General features: G+C 47.4%; 1 protein-coding gene across 1 annotated transcript in view; it reads left to right on the forward strand.

Moving 5' to 3' along the window:
• Positions 1-20428, forward strand: part of ATRN (attractin) — a 466134-nt gene that overhangs the window by 206255 nt on the left and 239451 nt on the right. Inside the window, exons 12-16 of the mRNA XM_060247418.1 lie at positions 733-871; positions 4844-5025; positions 7346-7562; positions 12733-12918; positions 15353-15592. Coding sequence (XP_060103401.1) covers positions 733-871; positions 4844-5025; positions 7346-7562; positions 12733-12918; positions 15353-15592 — 964 coding nt within the window. The remainder of the gene's footprint in view (positions 1-732; positions 872-4843; positions 5026-7345; positions 7563-12732; positions 12919-15352; positions 15593-20428) is intronic.

Here is a 20428-nt window from a genome sequence, read left to right on the forward strand (position 1 = left end):
AATGATGGTTTTTATCTAATTGTAATTATTGTGTATTATGGTTTTACTGTGTATTGTATTTATGTGTTGTGAGCCGCCCTGAGCCTGCCTTGGCGGGGAGGGCGGGATATAAATAAAAAGTTGTTGTTGTTGTTGTTGTTGTTGTTATTATTATTATTATTATTGTTATTGTTATTATTATAAAAGTGTGCAGGAGTCCCTTTAAATGTGATGGCCAGAACTCCCTTTGGAGTTCAATTATGCTACCACACCCTTGCTCCTGGCTCCACCCCCAAAGTCTCCTGGCTCCACCCCCAAAGTCTCCTGGCTCCACCCCAAAATCTCCTGGTTCCACCCAAAGTCTCCTGGCTCCACCCCAAAGTCTCCTGGCTCTACCCCAAAGTCTCCTGGCTCCACCCCCAATGTCTCCTGGCTCCACCCCAAAGTCTCCTGGCTCCACCCCCAAAGTCTCCTGGCTCCACCCCTAAAGTCTCTGGGCTCCAACCCTAAAGTTTCCTGGCTCCACCCCCAAAGTCTCCTGGCTCCACCCCCAATGTCTCCCGGCTCCACCCCCAAAGTCTCCTGGCTCCACCCCAAAGTCTCTGGGCTCCACCCCTAAAGTTTCCTGGCTCCACCCCCAAAGTCTCCTGGCTCCACCCCCAAAACCCCCAGATATTTCTTGAATTGGACTTGGCAGCCCAAGGCCGTAACGAGTTTGACACCCCTAGTAACTTGTCGGCCCCTCTTTTTCAGACCCCCGTTACCGACTATGTCAACTGCTCCAAGGACAACCCGGCCTACGTCTGCAACAAGAAGACGAGCTGCAAGAGCTGCACACTGGACCAGAACTGCCAGTGGGAGGGCCGGAACCAAGAGTGCATCGCCTTGCCCGGTGAGTGCCTTTTATTTATTCGTTGCAGGAAAAAAAAAGAAGAGAAAACTCTTGGGGAGGAGGGAAAGGACAAGAAGGGGGCGGGGACTTGAAATCCAGTAACCAGTTAAATGAAAAAGGGGGAGAGGAATGGGTGAGAAACGTTACATAGAGAGCGTGGGAATGAAAGTATAACGAACGATGGCAGATCTACATCAAATTTCCAGGGCTTCTTTGTAGCAGGAACTCCTTTGCATATGGAGCTTACAGTAGGCCCTGTACTAAGAGCCCTGTAAGCTCTTGGAGGATTGGCTACATCAGGGGTGTGTGGCCTAACATGCAAAGGAGCTCCTGCTACAAAAAAAGCCCTGATTAGGCCACAGCCTCCTGATGTAGCCAATTGTCTAAGACCAGCATGTCAAACATGCAGCCAGGGGGCCGAATCAGGCCCCCAGGGGACTCCTATCAGTCCCCCGAGCAACTGTTTGTCATCTGCTTCCTTCTCCCTCTCTCTTGCTTCCTTCTGCATCACAGCTTGCTTTGCAAGGCTTGCTCAATCACACAGCAAAACCTCTATTTTCTCCATTGGCTGAGGCTCCTCTCCTTGGGGAGGAAGTGGGGGGGGAGGCAGAACTTGCTTTGCCAGGCTCTCTCAGTTGCACAGCAGAGCTACTGAGCCAAGTCTCTCTTCCTTCTGTTGGCTGAGGCTTCTTCCCCTCCTGGTCCCCTGGGGAAGGAAGGAAAGAAAGAACCACAATTTCCTTTGCCTAGTTCCCTGGATCCCATGGGAGAAATACAATGAAAGCACCTTTAAGACCAACGAATGCTAATATTTTAAGGATCTTTTAAGGCTTTTTCAAAAAAAGAAATTGTGTTTTTCTGCGTCCTTTATAAAGTTTTTATCTCTGCTACCTAATCTTAAATAGGTACACTCATGGCCCGGCCCAACCTGACACGGCCCGTCCCAATAAAGTCTCATTTATGTCAGATTCGGCCCTCATAACAAATGAGCTCATCACCCCTGGTCTAAGAACTTACAGAACTCTTATTACGGGGCCTACTGTAAGCTCTTGGAGGATTGGCTACTTCAGGGGTGTGTGGCCTAATATCAGGATTTTTTTATTGCAGGGACTCCTTTGCCTATTAGGCCACACACCCTTGATGTAGCCAATCCTCTTGGAGCTTACAGTAGGCCCTGTGCTAAGAGTCCTGCAAGCTCTTGAAGGATTGGCTACATCAGGGGTTTGTGGCCTAACATGCAAAGGAGCCCCTGCTACAAAAAACACCCTGTATGTTCCTCTAAGAGATTTCCAAATATCTGAAAAGAAGCCCATACGCGAGTTGTCGTCCGCGTGCCTTGTGTTCAGATCCCGCAACGAGAGTTCTAAAGTTTTCAGTCCATCGATTTATGGAAGGTGGGCGTTTATCTCTCCAGCGTAATAGTAGCATGTTGTAATACAAGCCTCCCTACGTTCCCTGTATACTTACATGGGGTGTTGCATTTGCTGTGTCGTTCCCACCCCTCCACCGCTGACCCTCTCCCCGAACCTTGCAAGCAAAACCGTTTGCCTGACAAAGCCGTAAATAACGTATTCCGACACACTGCGCTTTGAAATCTGTTTGTAAGGCTACGGCGTCCGAGAGCCCAGCTGGGCCTTGCATTCATCCTGTGTTAAGCAGCCTTCTGACTGAAGTCCTCCAGAGGCCGGCAGAGAAAGCCGGGGCGGCTTGTAGGCAGACGCCCCGAGAAGCCAATTCCACCCGCCTGTCCCTCCATTGTTTACCTATGGTTATCTTCTCCCTCCTTTAGCAGCTCTGTTGTCCCCAGAGATTCGGGGGAAGGGGCGGAAAACAATAGGCCGGTGGAGAAAGGCAACGGCGGCGCAGTTTCCACCACGCGCTTCTGTAGCGACGATTCTCTCCGTCTCTTTCTGCTCTTCTCCCTGGGGGGGCACTTTCAGGATTTTCAACAATCAGCACGGCTGCCTTTATATAACGGGATGAAAAAACAGAATGCGTAGCCGGGCAGGAAGTCAATAAAATATGCTGTCGTGAAAGATGGCCTGCACCGTCTTTCTTTTTTTTCTCATTTGTTCAGAGTGTGTTTATGGATGGACTGAAAACTTCGTGTTGTCTCCCTCCTCTTTTGGGGAATTGAAATAAATCAGCTAGGATCATAATGCCCCTGTATAAATCGACAGTGCCGTCTCATTTGGAATACTGTGTACAATTCTGGTCACTGCACCTCAAAAAGGATATTATAGCATTGGAAAAGGTGCAGAAAAGGGCAACTAGAATGATTAAAGGGTTGGAACACTTAGCCTATGAAGAAAGGCTAAAACGCTTGGGACTCTTTAGCTTGGAGAAACGTCGACTGCGGGGTGACATGATAGAGGTTTACAAGATTATGCATGGGATGGAGAAAGTAGAGAAAGAAGTCCTTTTCTCCCTTTCTCACAATACAAGAACTCGTGGGCATTCAATGAAATTGCTGAGCAGTCAGGTTAGAACGCATAAAAGGAAGTACTTCTTCACCCAAAGGGTGATTAACATGTGGAATTCAGTGCCACAGGAGGTGGCGGCGGCTACAAGCATAGACAGCTTCTAGAAGGGATTGGATAAAAATATGGAACAGAGGTCCATCAGTGGCTATGAGCCACAGTGTGTGTGTGTGTGTTTGTGTGTGTATATATATATATATATATATATATATATATATATAGGCCACGGTGTGACACAGAGTGTTGGATTGGATGGGCCACTGGCCTGATCCAACATGGCTTCTCTTATGTTATGTGACACAGAATGTTGGACTGCATGGACTATTGGCCTGATCCAACATGGCTTCTCTTGTGTTCTTATGTGGCACAGAGTGTTGAACTGCATGGGCCATTGGCCTGATCCTACAGGGCTTCTCTTATGTTATGTGACACAGAGTGTTGGACTGGATGGGCCGCTGGCCTGATCCAACAGTGCTTCTCTTATGTTCTTATGTGACACAGAGTGTTGGGCTGGATGGGCCACTGGCCTGATCCAACAGGGCTTCTCTTATGTTCTTATGTGACACAGAGTGTTGGACTGGATGGGCCACTGGCCTGATCCAACAGGGCTTCTCTTATGTTCTTATGTGACACAGAGTGTTGGACTGGATGGGCCACTGGCCTGATCCAACAGGGCTTCTCTTATGTTCTTATGTGACACAGAGTGTTGGACTGGATGGGCCACTGGCCTGTTCCAACAGGGCTTCTCTTATGTTCTTATGTGACACAGAGTGTTGGACTGGATGGGCCATTGGCCTGATCAAACATGGCTTCTCTTATGTTCTTATGTGACACAGAGTGTTGGACTGGAGGGGCCATTGGCCTGATCCAACAGGGCTTCTCTTATGTTCTTATGTGACACAGAGTGTTGGACTGGATGGGCCACTGGCCTGATCCAACAGGGCTTCTCTTATGTTCTTATGTGACACAGAGTGTTGGACTGGATGGGCCACTGGCCTGTTCCAACAGGGCTTCTCTTATGTTCTTATGTGACACAGAGTGTTGGACTGGATGGGCCATTGGCCTGATCAAACATGGCTTCTCTTATGTTCTTATGTGACACAGAGTGTTGGACTGGAGGGGCCATTGGCCTGATCCAACAGGGCTTCTCTTATGTTCTTATGTGACACAGAGTGTTGGACTGGATGGGCCACTGGCCTGATCCAACAGGGCTTCTCTTATGTTCTTATGTGACACAGAGTGTTGGACTGGATGGGCCACTGGCCTGTTCCAACAGGGCTTCTCTTATGTTCTTATGTGACACAGAGTGTTGGACTGGATGGGCCATTGGCCTGATCAAACATGGCTTCTCTTATGTTCTTATGTGACACAGAGTGTTGGACTGGATGGGCCATTGGCCTGATCCAACACGGCTTCTCTTATGTTCTTAAGAATGAAAAACACAGTACTGTTGCCACACCCAGCATCTTCATATCTTCTTTTAAAAAAACAGAGAACATCTGCGGGTCGGCATGGCTCTTGGTCAGCAACACTTGCCTGAGGATCATGAACACCAAAGATACCTACGACAACGCGAAGCTGGCCTGCAGAAGCCACAGTGCTGCCCTGGTGTCGCTCACCAGCCAGAAGAAGGTGGACTTTGTCATCAAGGAGCTCCAGAAGACTCAGTCCTCGGTGAGTAGCCCGGGGGAGGTTCTGGGAGGCCGTGGCGGGACTGTAAGGCTGGCTGAGCAGGGCTCATTTTGTAGCAGGACCTCTTTTGCATATCAGGCCACGCACCACTGATGCAGCCAATCCTTCTGGAGCTCTCTGGGCTCTTAGTGCAGGGCCTACTGTAAGCTCCAGGAGGATTGGCTGCATCAGGGGGTGTGGCCTAATATGCAAAGGAGGTCCTGCTAGAATTCCTTACAGGGCTCTTCGTACAGGGCCTGCTGTAAACTCCAGGAGGATTGGCTGCATCAGGGGTGTGTGGCTTAATATGCAAAGGAGGTCCTGCTAAAATTCCTTACAGGGCTCTTCATACAGGGCTTGCTGTAAGCTCCAGGAGGATTGGCTACATCAGGGGTGTGTGGCCTAATATGCAAAGGAGGTCCTGCTAGAATTCCTTACCGGGCTCTTCGTACAGGGCTTTTCCTAGCAGGAGCTCCTCTGCATATTAGGCCACGCCCCCCTGATGTAGCCAGTTCTCCTGGAGCTTACAATTGGCCCTGTGCTAAGAGCCTTGTAAGCTCGGCTACATCAGGGGTGCATGGCCAAATATACAGAGGCACTCCTGCTAGAAAAAGAGCCCTGGTCCCACCAATCAAAGAAGATCATCTGGCGGGTACACGAGACAGGGCCTTTTTGGCAGCAGCCCCGCGGCTGTGGAGCAACCTCTTCAAAGAAGTGCACCTGGCTCGTTCATTGTCAATCTCCAGGAGCCTATTAAAGACAGCTTTATTTAGAATCACATTTGGTTAAGCTTACTGACAGTCCTGAATTGTGATTTTAATTGGGCCGGGGGGGGGGGGGGTTGATGGATTTCATTTAATGTATTTTGTCAATGCTGTAAGCCATTTGAGCTCCATGAGAGAGAAAGGCAGCTAAACAAATTAATACTCCTTGGTTTTGGTCTTGATCGGGTAACGTGATGGCTTCATCCGGTTTTGGGTTGAGCACAGAGGATGCCTTCCGTCGGCATTTCTCTGACCGCTATTCCTGCTTGCTGAAACGAAGCCATTAATTCTCAGGGGCCCCTTAGTCATGCAGTGTGTCGGGCTTGTTGTTCTTGTAAATCCTGCCTCTTCATCAGCCGGGTGAAGGAGTGGGGCAGACAAAAAAAGAAGGGGAAAACGGGGAGGGGAAGGATGCCCACAGAGTGGGGCGAGTGCAGAAGAAAACGATGAGGATGAAGAAGAAGAATTGCAGATTTATACCCCGCCCTGTACTCTGAATCTCAGAGTCTCAGAGCGGCTCACAATCTCCTTTTCCTTCCTCCCCCACAACAGACATCCTGTGAGGTGGGTGGGGCTGAGAGAGTTCTCACAGAAGCTACCCTTTCAAGGACAACTCCTACGAGAGCTATGGCTGACTTAAGGCCATTCCAGCAGCTGCAAGCGGAGGAGTGGGGAATCAAACCTGGTTCTCCCAGATTCCCCACTCCTCCACTTGCAGCTGCTGGAATGGCCTTGGGTCAGCCATAGCTCTCGCAGGGGTTGTCCTTGAAAGGGCAGCTTCTGGGAGAGCCCTCTCAGCCTCACCCACCTCACAGGGTGTCTGTTGTGGGGGGATATAGGAGATTGATATAGGAGCTTGTAAGATATAGGAGATTGTAAGCCGCTCTGAGTCTCTGATTCAGAGAGAAGGGCGCGGTATAAATCTGCAGCCTTCCTTCCTTCCTTCCTTCCTTCCTTCCTTCCTTCCTTCCTTCCTTCCTTCCTTCCTTCCTTCCTTCCTTCCTTCCTTCCTTCCTTCCTTCCTTCCTTCCTTCCTTCCTTCCTTCCTCCCTCCCTCCCTCCCTCCCTCCCTCCCTGATCTGATGTTCATGTCTCGCAGCTCTCAAACATCTGATGTTTCTTCTGTGTGGCTCTTACGTTAAGCAAATTTGGCCACCCTGGTTTAGGCTGATCCTGCTTTGAGCAGGGAGATGGTCTCTGTGGACCCTTCCAACTCTGTGATTTTAAAGGGGCAGTTGCTGGAGGAGATAGCCGCCCTGAGCCTGCCTTAGCCACCCTGAGCCTGCCTTGGCGGGGAGGGCGGGATACAATTAAAAATTGATTGATTGATTGAGAGGCAGTCCTGTCTCCCATGCCATCTATCCAGCAACTAGTTTCATGCCCACGGCCCGCTTGCAGTGCCCGGAGAAATATTCTATGATAAGCAAGATGCATTTTTAAGAGAAAGGGCACCGTTGCCCGTTCAAGCTGGCCAGTTGCTACACAGATGGTTTTTCACGGAAGCACGCTAGTAATGCGAAAGTTGTCATTGTCTGACGCTTCTTCTTTCTCCTCCTTAGCCCAAAGCCTTGACGCCGTGGGTCGGACTGAGGAAGATCAACATATCCTACTGGTGCTGGGAAGACATGTCTCCTTTCACGAACACTTCGCTGCAGTGGCTGCCGGGGGAGCCGAGCGATATTGGGTTCTGCAGCTACCTGGCGGAGCCAAGCAACCAAGGGCTAAAGGCGGCCACGTGCATCAACCAAGTCAACGGCAGCATCTGTGAAAAGCCTGGTAGATCATTTTTTGTTGTGTTTTGACAATTTATTAATAACATATGGTTACAGTAATTAATTGTCTCTTTTCTATACTAACCCATATTTCAACCCCCCCCCTCCAATATTTGACTTCCCCGAAGTTGTAAATTTAAATTCAATTATAAAGGTACCGCTAACCAATCAAAGTTCAATATTTTTCTTCTCTCATTACTACTAAAAAATTGTCCAATGGCTTTTTATATTCCATTCTTTCTCCATATATCTTTTAAATTTCTTCCACTCCTTTTTGAATATATCTAGATCATAGTCTTTAAAAGTTTTAGTTAATTTGTCCATCTCACTCCATGATAAAGCTTTCACAATCCAGTCCCATTTGTCTGGTATTTTCCCTGTTTCCACAGCTGCGCATACAATGTCCTTTGTAGATCATTTTTTGTTGTTGTTGTTTTTGCAACTTACTTTTTTATTATTTTAATTTGGTATAAAAACAGACATCACTTACAGAAAAAAAAACATACGGAAAAAGTGCAAAACTTAAATATAAATGCATTTTACATACATGAAACCTTAACTCGTGTTACAAGCTAACAGCATATTTGAAGAGCCAATTAGTACAGAATGTACTCCAGATATTTAGTTGGAGTAGATGAGCTGGAAGACGGATCTTCATTTATATATGCAAGGAATCCAGACCGTTTTTCAACAAAGGTATCTGCTACTAATGGATTTTCAAGTTTCAATGTGCAGGATGCCAACTTATCTTGAATCAAGAGATCCCAGACTTTATCAAACCATTGATGAATATTAGGACCTTTGTCAGATTTCCAACATTGTGCCACCTTGATTTTAGCTGCCATTAATAAAATAGAAAGTAGTTCTAATTTCAATTTAGAACACGGATTATTATTCCACATATTTAGCAGAATCAGCTCTGGTAGTAGAGGGATACCACAACCAATTATTTTTGTAGCAATCTTTAGCACTGATTTCCAAAATATTTTGTGTTGTTTTTAATAATAATTAATAATTATTATTGTAGGGCAATGTGTGTAGGGAGATCCAAGGGTTGTCTGGCAGCCGGAAGCCAAACTCCAGAGGGTGTGAAGTGTGACTGTTTTTAAATAAACGAACGTTTGCTCGTAGACCTTGTAACCAATATTCCCTCTAAGCTGTGGAGTTTTGTGAGCAAAAATTCTACTTCGTGAGCTGCGGTCATTCATGTTGCGAGCCACTGCATAAATTGGTTTGCTTTGGGGCCATTTTTCCTGAGCGGAGACAAAAACAGGCGAGCCGGAGGCCAAAAAAACTGTGAGCTAGCTCACACTAACTCAGCTTAGAGGGAACACTGCCTGTAAATTAGTTCAGCAGTGACAATTCATTCGGGGCAGTCCGGTTTGGCAGCCCCGTGGGGTTGGCTTTCTCCCTTGATATGGAAGGCAATTAATACTAGCGCCTTGTAGATTGTATACAGGAAACCTAGAGCGATGGAAAAGGGACGTCGTAATGAATTTTGGCACTACTGGACCAATTGAAATTCTGTGAATAACTTAATCCGAATAACCATCCAAAATGGTTTTCATAATTGTGATAAACAATTTTTATTAGTAACATATGGTAGCAAAACTATATCTACAACTTAAAGGAAAAGAAAAAATTTTTCTACCTCATATCTTACTTTTCCCCCACCCCTCCCCCCGTTACTTGACCCCCGCCAGTGTTATTTACTTAAAGGAAACAAATATTAAAGGTACCCTTAACTGTTAAAAAACCAAAAGTTATATTCTTATTTTAAAAACTTAATCATTATCAAAGATTGTCCAGTGTCCTTTTATTTTCCATTCTTTTTCTACGTATCTTCTGAACTTCTTCCACTCCAACTTAAAGAGTTCCAAATCATAGTCTCTTAATTTCCTTGTTAGTTTGTCCATTTCACTCCATGACATAACTTTTATAATCCAGTCCCATTTCTCTGGCATTTTTTCTTGCTTCCACAGCTGCGCATACAATGTCCTAGCAGCTGAGAGCAAGTGCCATATTAAAGTTCTGTCTTCTTTTGGAAATTTTTCCATTTGTGATCCCAGCAGAAAAGTCTCCGCCACTTTCTTGAATTCATATCCCAGGATCTTAGAAATCTCTTGCTGAATCAGAAGCGTCGACTGCGGGGTGACATGATAGAGGTTTACAAGATAATGCATGGGATGGAGAAAGTAGAGAAAGAAGTACTTTTCTCCCTTTCTCACAATACAAGAACTCGTGGGCATTCGATGAAATTGCTGAGCAGACAGGTTAAGACGGATAAAAGGAAGTACTTCTTCACCCAAAGGGTGATTAACATGTGGAATTCACTGCCACAGGAGGTGGTGGCGGCCACAAGTATAGCCACCTTCAAGATGGGTTTAGATAAAAATATGGAGCACAGGTCCATCAGTGGCTATTAGCCACAGTGTATGTGTGTATATAACATTTTTTGCCACTGTGTGACACAGAGTGTTGGACTTGATGGGCCGCTGGCCTGATCCAACATGGCTTCTCTTATGTTCTCTTATGTTCTTATTTGCCAAAACATTTTAGCTCTTTCACAAGTCCACCACATATGGTAGAAAGAACCACCAACCAACCCGAAATGGTTTTCATAATTGGACCAGCCTGCTGTCGGACTACCTCCAAGGACACTAACGTGGCTTTGGCAATTCTCACTTGATATGGACAGTAGCTGCGACCTTTAACTGACGTGTATTTTTCCTATTATTATGTTCTGTGGCGATATATGGTGATGCATGGTGTTATTAGGCTCATTATAGTAATTCAAATATATTTTCATTGAGTTTCGTTGCACGGAGAGTCGGTTGTGTCATGGAGTTGGCTTTAGCACGTGCTCAGTGCCTCGGGGACACATAAGTCTAAAGAACGAGGGGTCAGACGTCCAGGCAAGGTGTGACCAGAGCCAATAGATGCTTTTTTTTTTTAACTCAAAATTTTTTATTTTTTATTAACAAGAGAAGGTTTCCAAATAAGAAATACAATAGTTCAATATTTTAAATAACAAGGACATAATCCAAAACATATCCATACATATCTATTCATGAACCATACACACACATACAATGCTTACTCTAAGCATAAAAAGGAACTTATTATTCTCTTGATATTAGCAGGCAAAATTTTGTTGGCAAAGTCTTGGAAATTGGCAAAAATCCCTACGATCACTCAATGGTACCAAAAGGTCTGGGAAATGATTATACAAGACAAAATAGCTTCTCAACTTACACTGAGTGACAATCCTAAGGCAGGAGGATTTTTTGTTGAAAAGTGGTTCAATTTTTTTGACCACGTAAATAATAATGCGTCAAAAAAGAATAAAATGCCAACGAAGTACCTAAATTTTGTTTTATATTGAGGTGTATTTGCTGTCACATATGACTAACTTAGGAATCTTAGCTGTGAGTCTTGGAGTAGCTTAAGATAATACAATCAGCCAATAGATGCTTTTAAGTACCGGATGAGCAGAAAGAACAAGCGTCTGATAGCAACTTAAAGACTCCCCCCCCCCCCCATAAATAAACAAACTTTATTGAATGTTTATCAATATGGCGATGACATGTCCAGACATTTTACAAAGACAAGCTCAGTCTAATGTTAATGACTACAAGGTCTTGCAGTCAATATAAGAACTTAAGAGAAGCCATGTTGGATCAGGCCCATCCAGTCCAACACTCTGGGTCACACAGTGGCCAGTATATGTGTGCGTGTGCATATATACACACAAACACTGTGGCTAAGAGCCACTGATGGACCTCTGCTCCATATTTTTATCTAACCCCCTCTTGAAGCTGGCTATGCTTGTAGCCGCCACCGCCTCCTGTGGCAGTGAATTCCACATGTTAATCACCCTTTGGGTGAAGAAGGACTTCCTTTTTTCCGTTTTAACCTGACTGCTCAGCAATTTCATGGAATGCCCACGAGTTCTTGTATTGTGAGAAAGGGAGAAAAGTGCTTCTTTCTCTACTTTCTCCATCCCATGCATAATCTTGTAAACCTCTATCATGTCACCCCGCAGTCGACGTTTCTCCAAGCTAAAGAGCCCCAAGCGTTTTAACCTTTTTTTGTGAATTTTTTGTGAATTTTATTTGTGAATTTCCTGCATGGTGCAAGGGGTTGGACTAGATGACCTTGAGTGCCCCTTCCAGCTTTACGATTCTAGGTTTGTAGAGGCATCTTATGTGTTGATTTTGATTTGATTTATTAGGTTTATATCCCGCTGAAACAGGCTCAGGGCGGTTCACAGAATTAAAATCACAATAAAACATTAATTATACCTTTAAAATAATACAACTTTCAGTAATATAACAGTTAAAAACAGTTTGGTGGTAATATTATTAATATACGATGGGATTCAGTGCTCTTAGGTATCCTTTTATACCAGGGGTGGCCAACGGTAGCTCTCCAGATGTTTTTTGCCTACAACCAGCTGCCGGAAGAGGTACGGGCCCTGCGGGATCTAGGGCAATTCCGCAGGGCCTGTAAGACAGTCCTCTTCCGGCAGGCCTATGACATTAACTGACAATGAAAACATCCTGGATGGAACAAAATGTATTTATAGGCCGCCGGTTTTAATTATCCTATTTTATCCTGCTTTTTATTAACCCATAGTTTAATTGTATTTTAAATGTTTCAATCTGAAGTTGTCTAATTTATCATGTTGTAAGCCGCCCTGAGACACTTAGGTGAGAAGGGCGGGGTATAAATCTTAATATAAATAAATAAATAAATAAATAAATAAACTCCCATCAGCCTCAGCCATTGGCCATGCTGACTGGGGCTGATGGGAGTTGTAGGCAAAAGAAAACATCTGGAGAGCTACCGTTGGCCACCCCTGTTTTATACTATATCAGGAATTCAGTCAAAGGCTAGCCGGAATAATGTTGTCTTACAAGCCTTGTGGAACTGGGAGAGGTCCCGCAAGGCTCTAACCTCTTCTAGTAGTCGGTTCCACCCATAGGGGGCAGCAATCGAGAAGACTCTCTCCCTGGTGGATTTTAGTCTTGCCTCCCTCAGCCCGGGGATCGATAGTAGATTTTGTGTTCTAGATCTAAGTACCCTCTGGGAAACATGTGGGGAGAGAGGTAAGCAGGTCCTCAGCCGTATAGGGAGATTCGCATGGTAATCCAGTGTTTCTTGGTCCACAGCGAACCACAGCGCCAAGCAGTGCCGAACGCCCTGCGCCTCCCGGACGGTATGCAGCGAGTGTACCAGCAGCAACCCGGAGTGCATGTGGTGCAGCAACAAGAAGCAGTGCGTGGACTCCAACGCCTACGTGGCCTCCTTCCCGTACGGCCAGTGCATGGAGTGGCACACCGCAAGCAACTGTCCACGTAAGCAAGCTGCGGCTTGGGGTTGGGACTCTTGGGATGAGGCGGTTGGTTCCTGAAGGGATTCTGACTTAGAAGGATGGTGCACGTGTTGCACATAGATGAAGTCCCCTTCTTCCCAAGCAAAGGACTTCCCAAACGACAGAGGCGCAAAAGAGTTGATGTGCAGATCTCTTTCATTGTTTTTTCACATTAATGTGGGGAGGAGAAAACCATACACTCCGTTCTCCTCTGAAATTCTTCCCCATAGTCACAACATCTTATACTTTCCTATAAATGAACGCCAACTTACAGATTGGCTGCACCGGTCTTTGCCTTTGACATTCTGATTACTTTCATTGGTCAAATAAGTCCCATATCCCAATTTAGAAGCGAGAGAGGAATAGATATCATCCGGGGGTTGCTAATCTGGACCCCCATGCTCCACTTCCCCATACTTCATATCTGCGGTTTCGTCCCCCTCCCTGTTCGACTCCAGTGTAGGCCTCCTGGCCCAATTCCAGGATGAGTAAGCGCAGAGCTCCTGCCGCAGCAGGGAGATTTGACCTTCTCCAAGAGATAGGCTCCCGGTGACTCCCGGAGGTAGAAAGATCGCTTACTTTCCACCGAAAGAGGTTTACAGAGCAAAATGTATAACGAGCCTCCACTAAACGGGAGACTTCCTCTCGTATCTAACAGTAGCCCGTTGTCCTTGGTTAGGACTGTGGAACCAAAATCATAGAAAAGGCCCTATAACACTTTTAAGGTGAGCTCCGCAAATCTAACACTGCAAACGTGATGCTTTGTTGAGGCAGGTTAGTGCAAACGATCAAGATGAGCGCAGTTCTATTTGGCACTCCGTCGGTGCTCTAATGCAAATCTGAATCTACGTCCACATGTAGCCCTCACGCCTTGTTCTCTTGGAATAGGCGCCCCCACCCGTGTCTCGATATGCCCCACCCTGAGCCCGTTTGGGAAGGGCGGGGTAGACATGTGAAATAAATGAATAAATAATGCCCTGCGCCTTGCAGCACAGGGTGGTTCCTTGGCTGGGGACAGAGTTGTAATTTGGGATTTCTCGAAAGCTCACCGTGCCCAATATCCAAAGGGCTGGCTAAGGTTTGAGGGGGGGGGGGGCGGGGAGACAACCCTATAGATCGAGGTGGCCAAACTGTAGCTTGGGAGTCATGTGAGCCTCTTTCACACGTACTGTGTGGTTCTTGAAGCCCCCACCACCCCGTTGGCTAGCTTGGAGAAGGCATTCACCTCTTTAAATTATTGTCTCCGAGCCAAGCCAGCCAGCGGCTTGGAGAATGCATTTAAAGTTGCTTTCTTTCCACCTCTCTATCCCCAATCTCTCTCTCTCCTTCCTTCCTGAGAGCCAGTTTGGTGTAGTGGTTAAGTGTGCGGACTCTTATCTGGGAGAACCAGGTTTGATTCCCCACTCCTCCACTTGCACCTGCTGGAATGGCCTTGGGTCAGCCATAGCTCTGGCAGAGGTTGTCCTTGAAAGGGCAGCTGCTGTGAGAGCCCTCTCCAGCCCCACCCACCTCACAGGGTGTCTGTTGTGGGGGGAGAAGATATGGGAGATTGTAAGCCGCTCTGAGTCTCTAATTCAGGGAGAAGGGCGGGGTATAAATCTGCAATTCTTCTCCCTCCTTCCTTCCTTCCTTCCTTCCTTCCTTCCTTCCTTCCTTCCTTCCTTCCTTCCTTCCTTCCTTCCTTCCTTCCTTCCTTCCTTCCTTCCTTCCTTCCTTCCTTCCTTCCTTCCTTCCTTCCTTCCTTCCTTCCCTCCCACCTTCCTTCCCTCCTTCCCTCCCTCCCTCCCTCCCTCAAACTTCTGACATTCATGTCTGGTGGCTCTCAGACATCTGATGTTTATTCTATGTGGCTCTTATGTTAAGCAAGTTTGGCCACCCTTGGACTAGGAAGCTGCATTTCAAAGAGAGAAACCAAAACTCTCAAAAACCTGACTTTGGAACTCCTCCTGGACTCCTGTGGAATTGCAGCGTGCGAGCAACCCGCCTACAATGAGTTTGCCCATAAGTTATATTCAGTTACACTAATATTCATCTCTTTAAATCACTTCTCCAAGCCAAGCCAGCCAGCGGCTTGGAGAATGCATTTAAAGTTGCTTTCTTTCCACCGCTTTCTCCCCAATCTCCCTCCCTCCTTCCTTCCTTCCGTCGCAGCTCTCAGACATCTGACGTTTATTCCATGTGGGTCTTACAATAAGCAAATTTGACCACCCCTGCTTTCGAGGCTAATAGCCCAAAAGGCCAAAAGGAAGCAACCCACTCCAAGCCTTGCTTCGCCTATATGTTTCATTGGTGCGAAATTTCATTTCGGACCCTAAATGGCGGCTGGTGCAAATCGCAATTCGGTGTGGCAGCTGGATGAAGTGGGGGCTTCGTTTCTCAGCCGTGCTGATCCTCTCCCCGTCTCCTCTTCCCCACAGCTGAGAACTGTTCCGGCTACTTCACTTGCGCTCATTGCCTGGAGCAGCCTGGCTGCGGCTGGTGCACGGAGCCCAGCAACACCGGCAAGGGCAGGTGCATCGAAGGTTCATCCCAGGGCCCGATGAAGGTGCCGGCTCCCTCTCCACCGCCCATGGGGAAATCCTACCTGAAACCGGACGTCAACGCCAGCATGTGTCTCACCGCCAACAATTACACCTGGTCCTTTATTCATTGTCCAGGTAAAATTACTGAAGATCACCCAGGGCTTTTTTTGTAGCAGGAGCTCCTTTGCCTATTAGGCCACACCCCCCTGATGTAGCCCACCCTCCCGGAGCTTACAGGGCTCCTTTGCCTATTAGGCCACACCCCCCTGATATAGCCAATCCTCCCAGAGCTTACAGGGCTCCTTTGCCTATTAGGCCACACCCCCTGATGTAGCCCACCCTCCCGGAGCTTACAGGGCTCCTTTGCCTATTAGGCCACACCCCCTGATGTAGCCCACCCTCCCGGAGCTTACAGGGCTCCTTTGCCTATTAGGCCACACCCCCTGATGTAGCCCACCCTCCCGGAGCTTACAGGGCTCCTTTGCCTATTAGGCCACACACCCCTGATGTAGCCCACCCTCCCGGAGCTTACAGGGCTCCTTTGCCTATTAGGCCACACCCCCTGATGTAGCCCACCCTCCCGGAGCTTACAGGGCTCCTTTGCCTATTAGGCCACACCCCCCTGATGTAGCCAACCCTCCCGGAGCTTACAGGGCTCCTTTGCCTATTAGGCCACACCCCCCTGATGTAGCCAACCCTCCCAGAGCTTACAGGGCTCCTTTGCCTATTAGGCCACACCCCCCTGATGTAGCCAACCCTCCCGGAGCTTACAGGGCTATCCATACAGGGCCTACTGTAAGTTCCTGGAGAACTGGCTACATCAGGGGGGAGTGTTGTCCATGGCTTTTTTTGTAGCAGGAACTCCTTTGCCCATTAGGCCACACCCCCCTGATGTAGCCAATCCTCCAACAGCTTGCAGGGCTCTCTGTACAGGGCATACTGGAAGCTCTTGGAGGATTGGCTACATCAAGGAGGTGTGGCCTAATATGCAAAGGAGGTCCTGCTGCAAAAAAAGAAAGCCCCGAGAGCACCTATTTGGGATCTCGGTCAGCTGAGCTGCACCTTCAGTCTCCAGAGCTTTACTCTCAGGGCCAAGCTAGACACGATGGCATCCACAAGTTGTCAGGGCCAGATCTAGGGGGGGTGGGCAGAGGGGGGTTCTTGCCCTGGGCACTGATGGAGGGGGGGCGCCAAATTGGGTATGGAGCCCATTGTATTCTATGGGAGCATAAGAATGGCCCATAAGGGGGTGGCATTTCTTAATTTTGCCCCCCCCCCCAAAAAAAACATGTAGATCCGATCTTGCGAGTTGTTCCTGGGATTGCACCTTCATTTTGTAGCGTGTGTCCCCACATGCTACAGTGCCACGGGGGGCTGCTTCTGGCTGAGGCCTCAGTGGTGGGGGAAGGGAGGGAGGAAGGCCTCCTGTCCAGTTCTTAAAGAAAATAATCAGTTGATTCTCCTGCAGCGCAGCAGGAGAGAGAAAAGACACGGACGTCATTGCTTGATTTAATTCGATTTGATTTAATTTTTCAATTTACACCCCACCCTATCCCACAAGCGGGCTGTGGGTGGCTTACAGCATTAAAAACCTTACAGAAACATTAAGCAAACCACATCCAGACTGGATGATATAATTGCAGAATTAACAAAAAGCTATTAACAAAAACCACGATCCACATCATAGGCAACAAGTCATAAACCACATATATGTGTATAAATACGTTTTAATGCAAGCTTAAATGAAACTTAAAACAAAGCAAAACGTAGGAACCCTGAGCTTTCAACGTATGCATTTTCCCACACAGTCTTTTCAGGAGCCCTGTAAATCGGCTTCCTTCGAGTAGACTCAGTGGCGGGCGAAGCCATGTTGAAAAAAATGAGCTGAGGCTCCGCGTAACATCGGGAGAAGGAGGCTGACGAAGTGATCGAAGCCGTGAGGAGTCCTTTCGTAAGCGGTTCCTTCCTTACTATCTCCGCATCGTTAGGAGTCGGGCACCGAGGAAAAAAGCGTTCACCCGCAACTGAGTCTACTCGAAGGAAGCTGATTTACAGGGCTACTGAAAGACTGTGGGAAAATGCATATGTTGAAAGTTTTGTTTTGTTTAAGAAGAAGAAGAAGATATTGGAATTATATCCCGCCCTCCACTCCAAAGAGTCTCAGAGCGGCTCACAATCTCCTTTACCTTCCTCCCCCACAACAGACACCCTGTGAGGTAGATGAAGATATTGAATTTATATCCTGCCCTCCACTCCGAAGAGTCTCTGAGTGGCTCACAGTCTCCTTTACCTTCCTCCCCCACAACAGACACCCTGTGAAGTGGGTGGGGCTGGAGAGGGCTCTCACAGCAGCTGCCCTTTCAAGGACAACCTCTGCCAGAGCTATGGCTGACCCAAGGCCATGCTAGCAGGTGCAAGTGGAGGAGTGGGGAATCAAACCCGGTTCTCCCAGATAAGAGTCCGCACACTTAACCACTACACCAAACTGGCTCTCCACTTGCACCTGCTAGCAAGTTTCATTTAAGCTTGCACTCAAATGTATTTATACGCATTTCCATGTAAATTTCATCACTTCCGGTGTTTTTTTGTGTTATTTCCATTGATTGCACTGGTTCCAGTTGTTTTGATCATAAACCACATATAGGCTGGTAGTATTCAGCGTAGTGTAAGCCCCTCCTAGAATCATAGAATCATAGAGTTGGAAGGGACCTCTAGGGTCCTAGATGTTGTCATGTGAGCCTCTTTCATACATACTGTGTGGGGCTGAGAGGGCTCTCCCAGCAGCTGCCCTTTTAAGGACGACTCCTGAGAGAGCTGTGGCTAACCCAAGGCCATTCCAGCAGCTGCAAGTGGAGGATGGGGGATACCACATCACGCAGTAGCTTGTGCCTACTGGAAATGCATTCAAACTGCTTGACGTCAAATTGCGAATTGAGAACGGATTGGCTCTGGAAAAAGCATTGTCATGCAAAACGGGGTCCTGAGTCGACTGACATGTAAGGAGAGCTTTTGCCTTTGGAGCCAGTTTTTTTTTCAAGGGAACTACAGGATTCCATGCGGAAATGGTTGAAGAATTTTACACGAGACTGCCTGTCCCCTATGAACTCTTGTCCGTCAACTTGGATTTCATCAGTGAAAGCGGTCTGCCTTATTCTAGCACTGGAACCTTTCCTTGTGAATGAAATCATTTTCTACCGTGTGATGCGGCATCCGTGTACAGAATAGAGAAATTGACCCATAGGTTAAGGATGTTATAGTTCTTTTCCTGCATACGCAGTTGTTTGCTTTGAGAATCCGAAAGGCAGCGATTGTTGGGGCTCTGGTGGGGCGTTCGGAGCGAGGGTTTTCCAATTTAACGCTGCGCCTCCTCTCCGGTTCTTAAAAAAAACATCGGTTGATTCCCCTGCAGCGCAGCGGGAGAGCGAAAAGACGGGGACATCTTTGCTTACAAGCAGGCGATGCGACAGGGGAAAGGGGCAGGGTGAAATTGCACTCCGGGGTGCACCTTCTCAGCTTTTCCAGGCAACTGCTCATACAGCCAGTTATGGCGAACAAAGTAGCCAGTGGGGGAGCCCACCATTCGGGGTGGGACTTCAGGAATTCTGGGGTAACTATGTCAGGACCAGGGGACTTTTTTTGGTTTAAGTTTTGCGATTTTCTGGAGACCAAGTCCTATGACGAAAGGTTGAAGGAGCTGGGGATGTTTAGCCTGGAGAGGAGGTGGCTGAGAGGTGATAGGATCACCATCTTCAAGGACTTGAAGGGCTGTCCTAGAGAGGATGGGGTGGAATTGTTTTCTGTGGCCCCGGAAGGCAGGACCAGAACTAGTGGGTTGAAATTAAATCAAAACAGTTTCCAGCTCGACATTAGGAAGAACTTCCTGACCGTTAGAGTTATTCCTCAGTGGAACAGGCTTCCTTGGGATGTGGTGGGCTCTCCTTCCTTGGAGGTTTTACTACAGAGGCTAGATGGCCATCTGACAGCAATGTAGATCCTCTGAATTGAGGGGGAGGTTTTTATGAATTTCCTGCATTGTGCAAGGGGTTGGACTAAATGACCCTGAAGTTCCCGTCCAACTCTAGGATTCTATGATTCTTCTCTGATTCAGTGGGTTGAAATTAAATCAATAGAGTTTCCAGCTCAACATTAGGAAGAACTTCCTGACTGTTAGAGTGGTTCCTCAGTTGAACAAGCTTCCTCGTTGGGAGGTGGTGGGCTCTCCTTCCTTGGAGGTTTTGAAACAGAGACTGGATGGCCATCTGACAGCAATGGGGGGAGGGATTTGTGAGTTTCCTGCGTTGTGCAGGGGGTTGGACTAGATGACCCTGGAGGTCCCTTCCAACTCTATGATTCTATGATTCTTGTCCACGTTCTTAAGTGACACAGAGTGTTGGACTGTAGGGGCCATTGGCCTGATCCAACATGGCTTCTCTTATGTTCTTATGTGACACAGAGTGTTGGACTGGATGGGCCATTGGCCTGATCCAACATGGCTTCTCTTAGGTTCTTATGTGACACAGAGTGTTGGACTGGATGGGCCATTGGCCTGATCCAACATGGCTTCTCTTATGTTCTTATGTGACACAGAGTGTTGGACTGGATGGGCCATTGGCCTGATCCAACATGGCTTTTCTTATGTTCTTATGTGACACAGAGTGTTGGACTGGATGGGCCATTGGCCTGATCCAACATGGCTTCTCTTAGGTTCTTATGTGACACAGAGTGTTGGACTGGATGGGCCATTGGCCTGATCCAACTGGGCTTCTCTTATGTTCTTATGTGACACAGAGTGTTGGACTGGAGCGGCCATTGGCATGAGTCAACATGGCTTCTCTTATGTTCTTATGTGACACAGAGTGTTGGACTGGATGGGCCATTGGCCTGATCCAGCATGGCTTCTCTTATGTGACACAGAGTGTTGGACTGGATGGGCCATTGGCCTGATCCAGCATGGCTTCTCTTATGTGACAC

This window comes from Heteronotia binoei, chromosome 9, assembly GCF_032191835.1.
Source record: "Heteronotia binoei isolate CCM8104 ecotype False Entrance Well chromosome 9, APGP_CSIRO_Hbin_v1, whole genome shotgun sequence".
NCBI classification, from domain to species: Eukaryota; Metazoa; Chordata; class Lepidosauria; order Squamata; family Gekkonidae; genus Heteronotia; species Heteronotia binoei.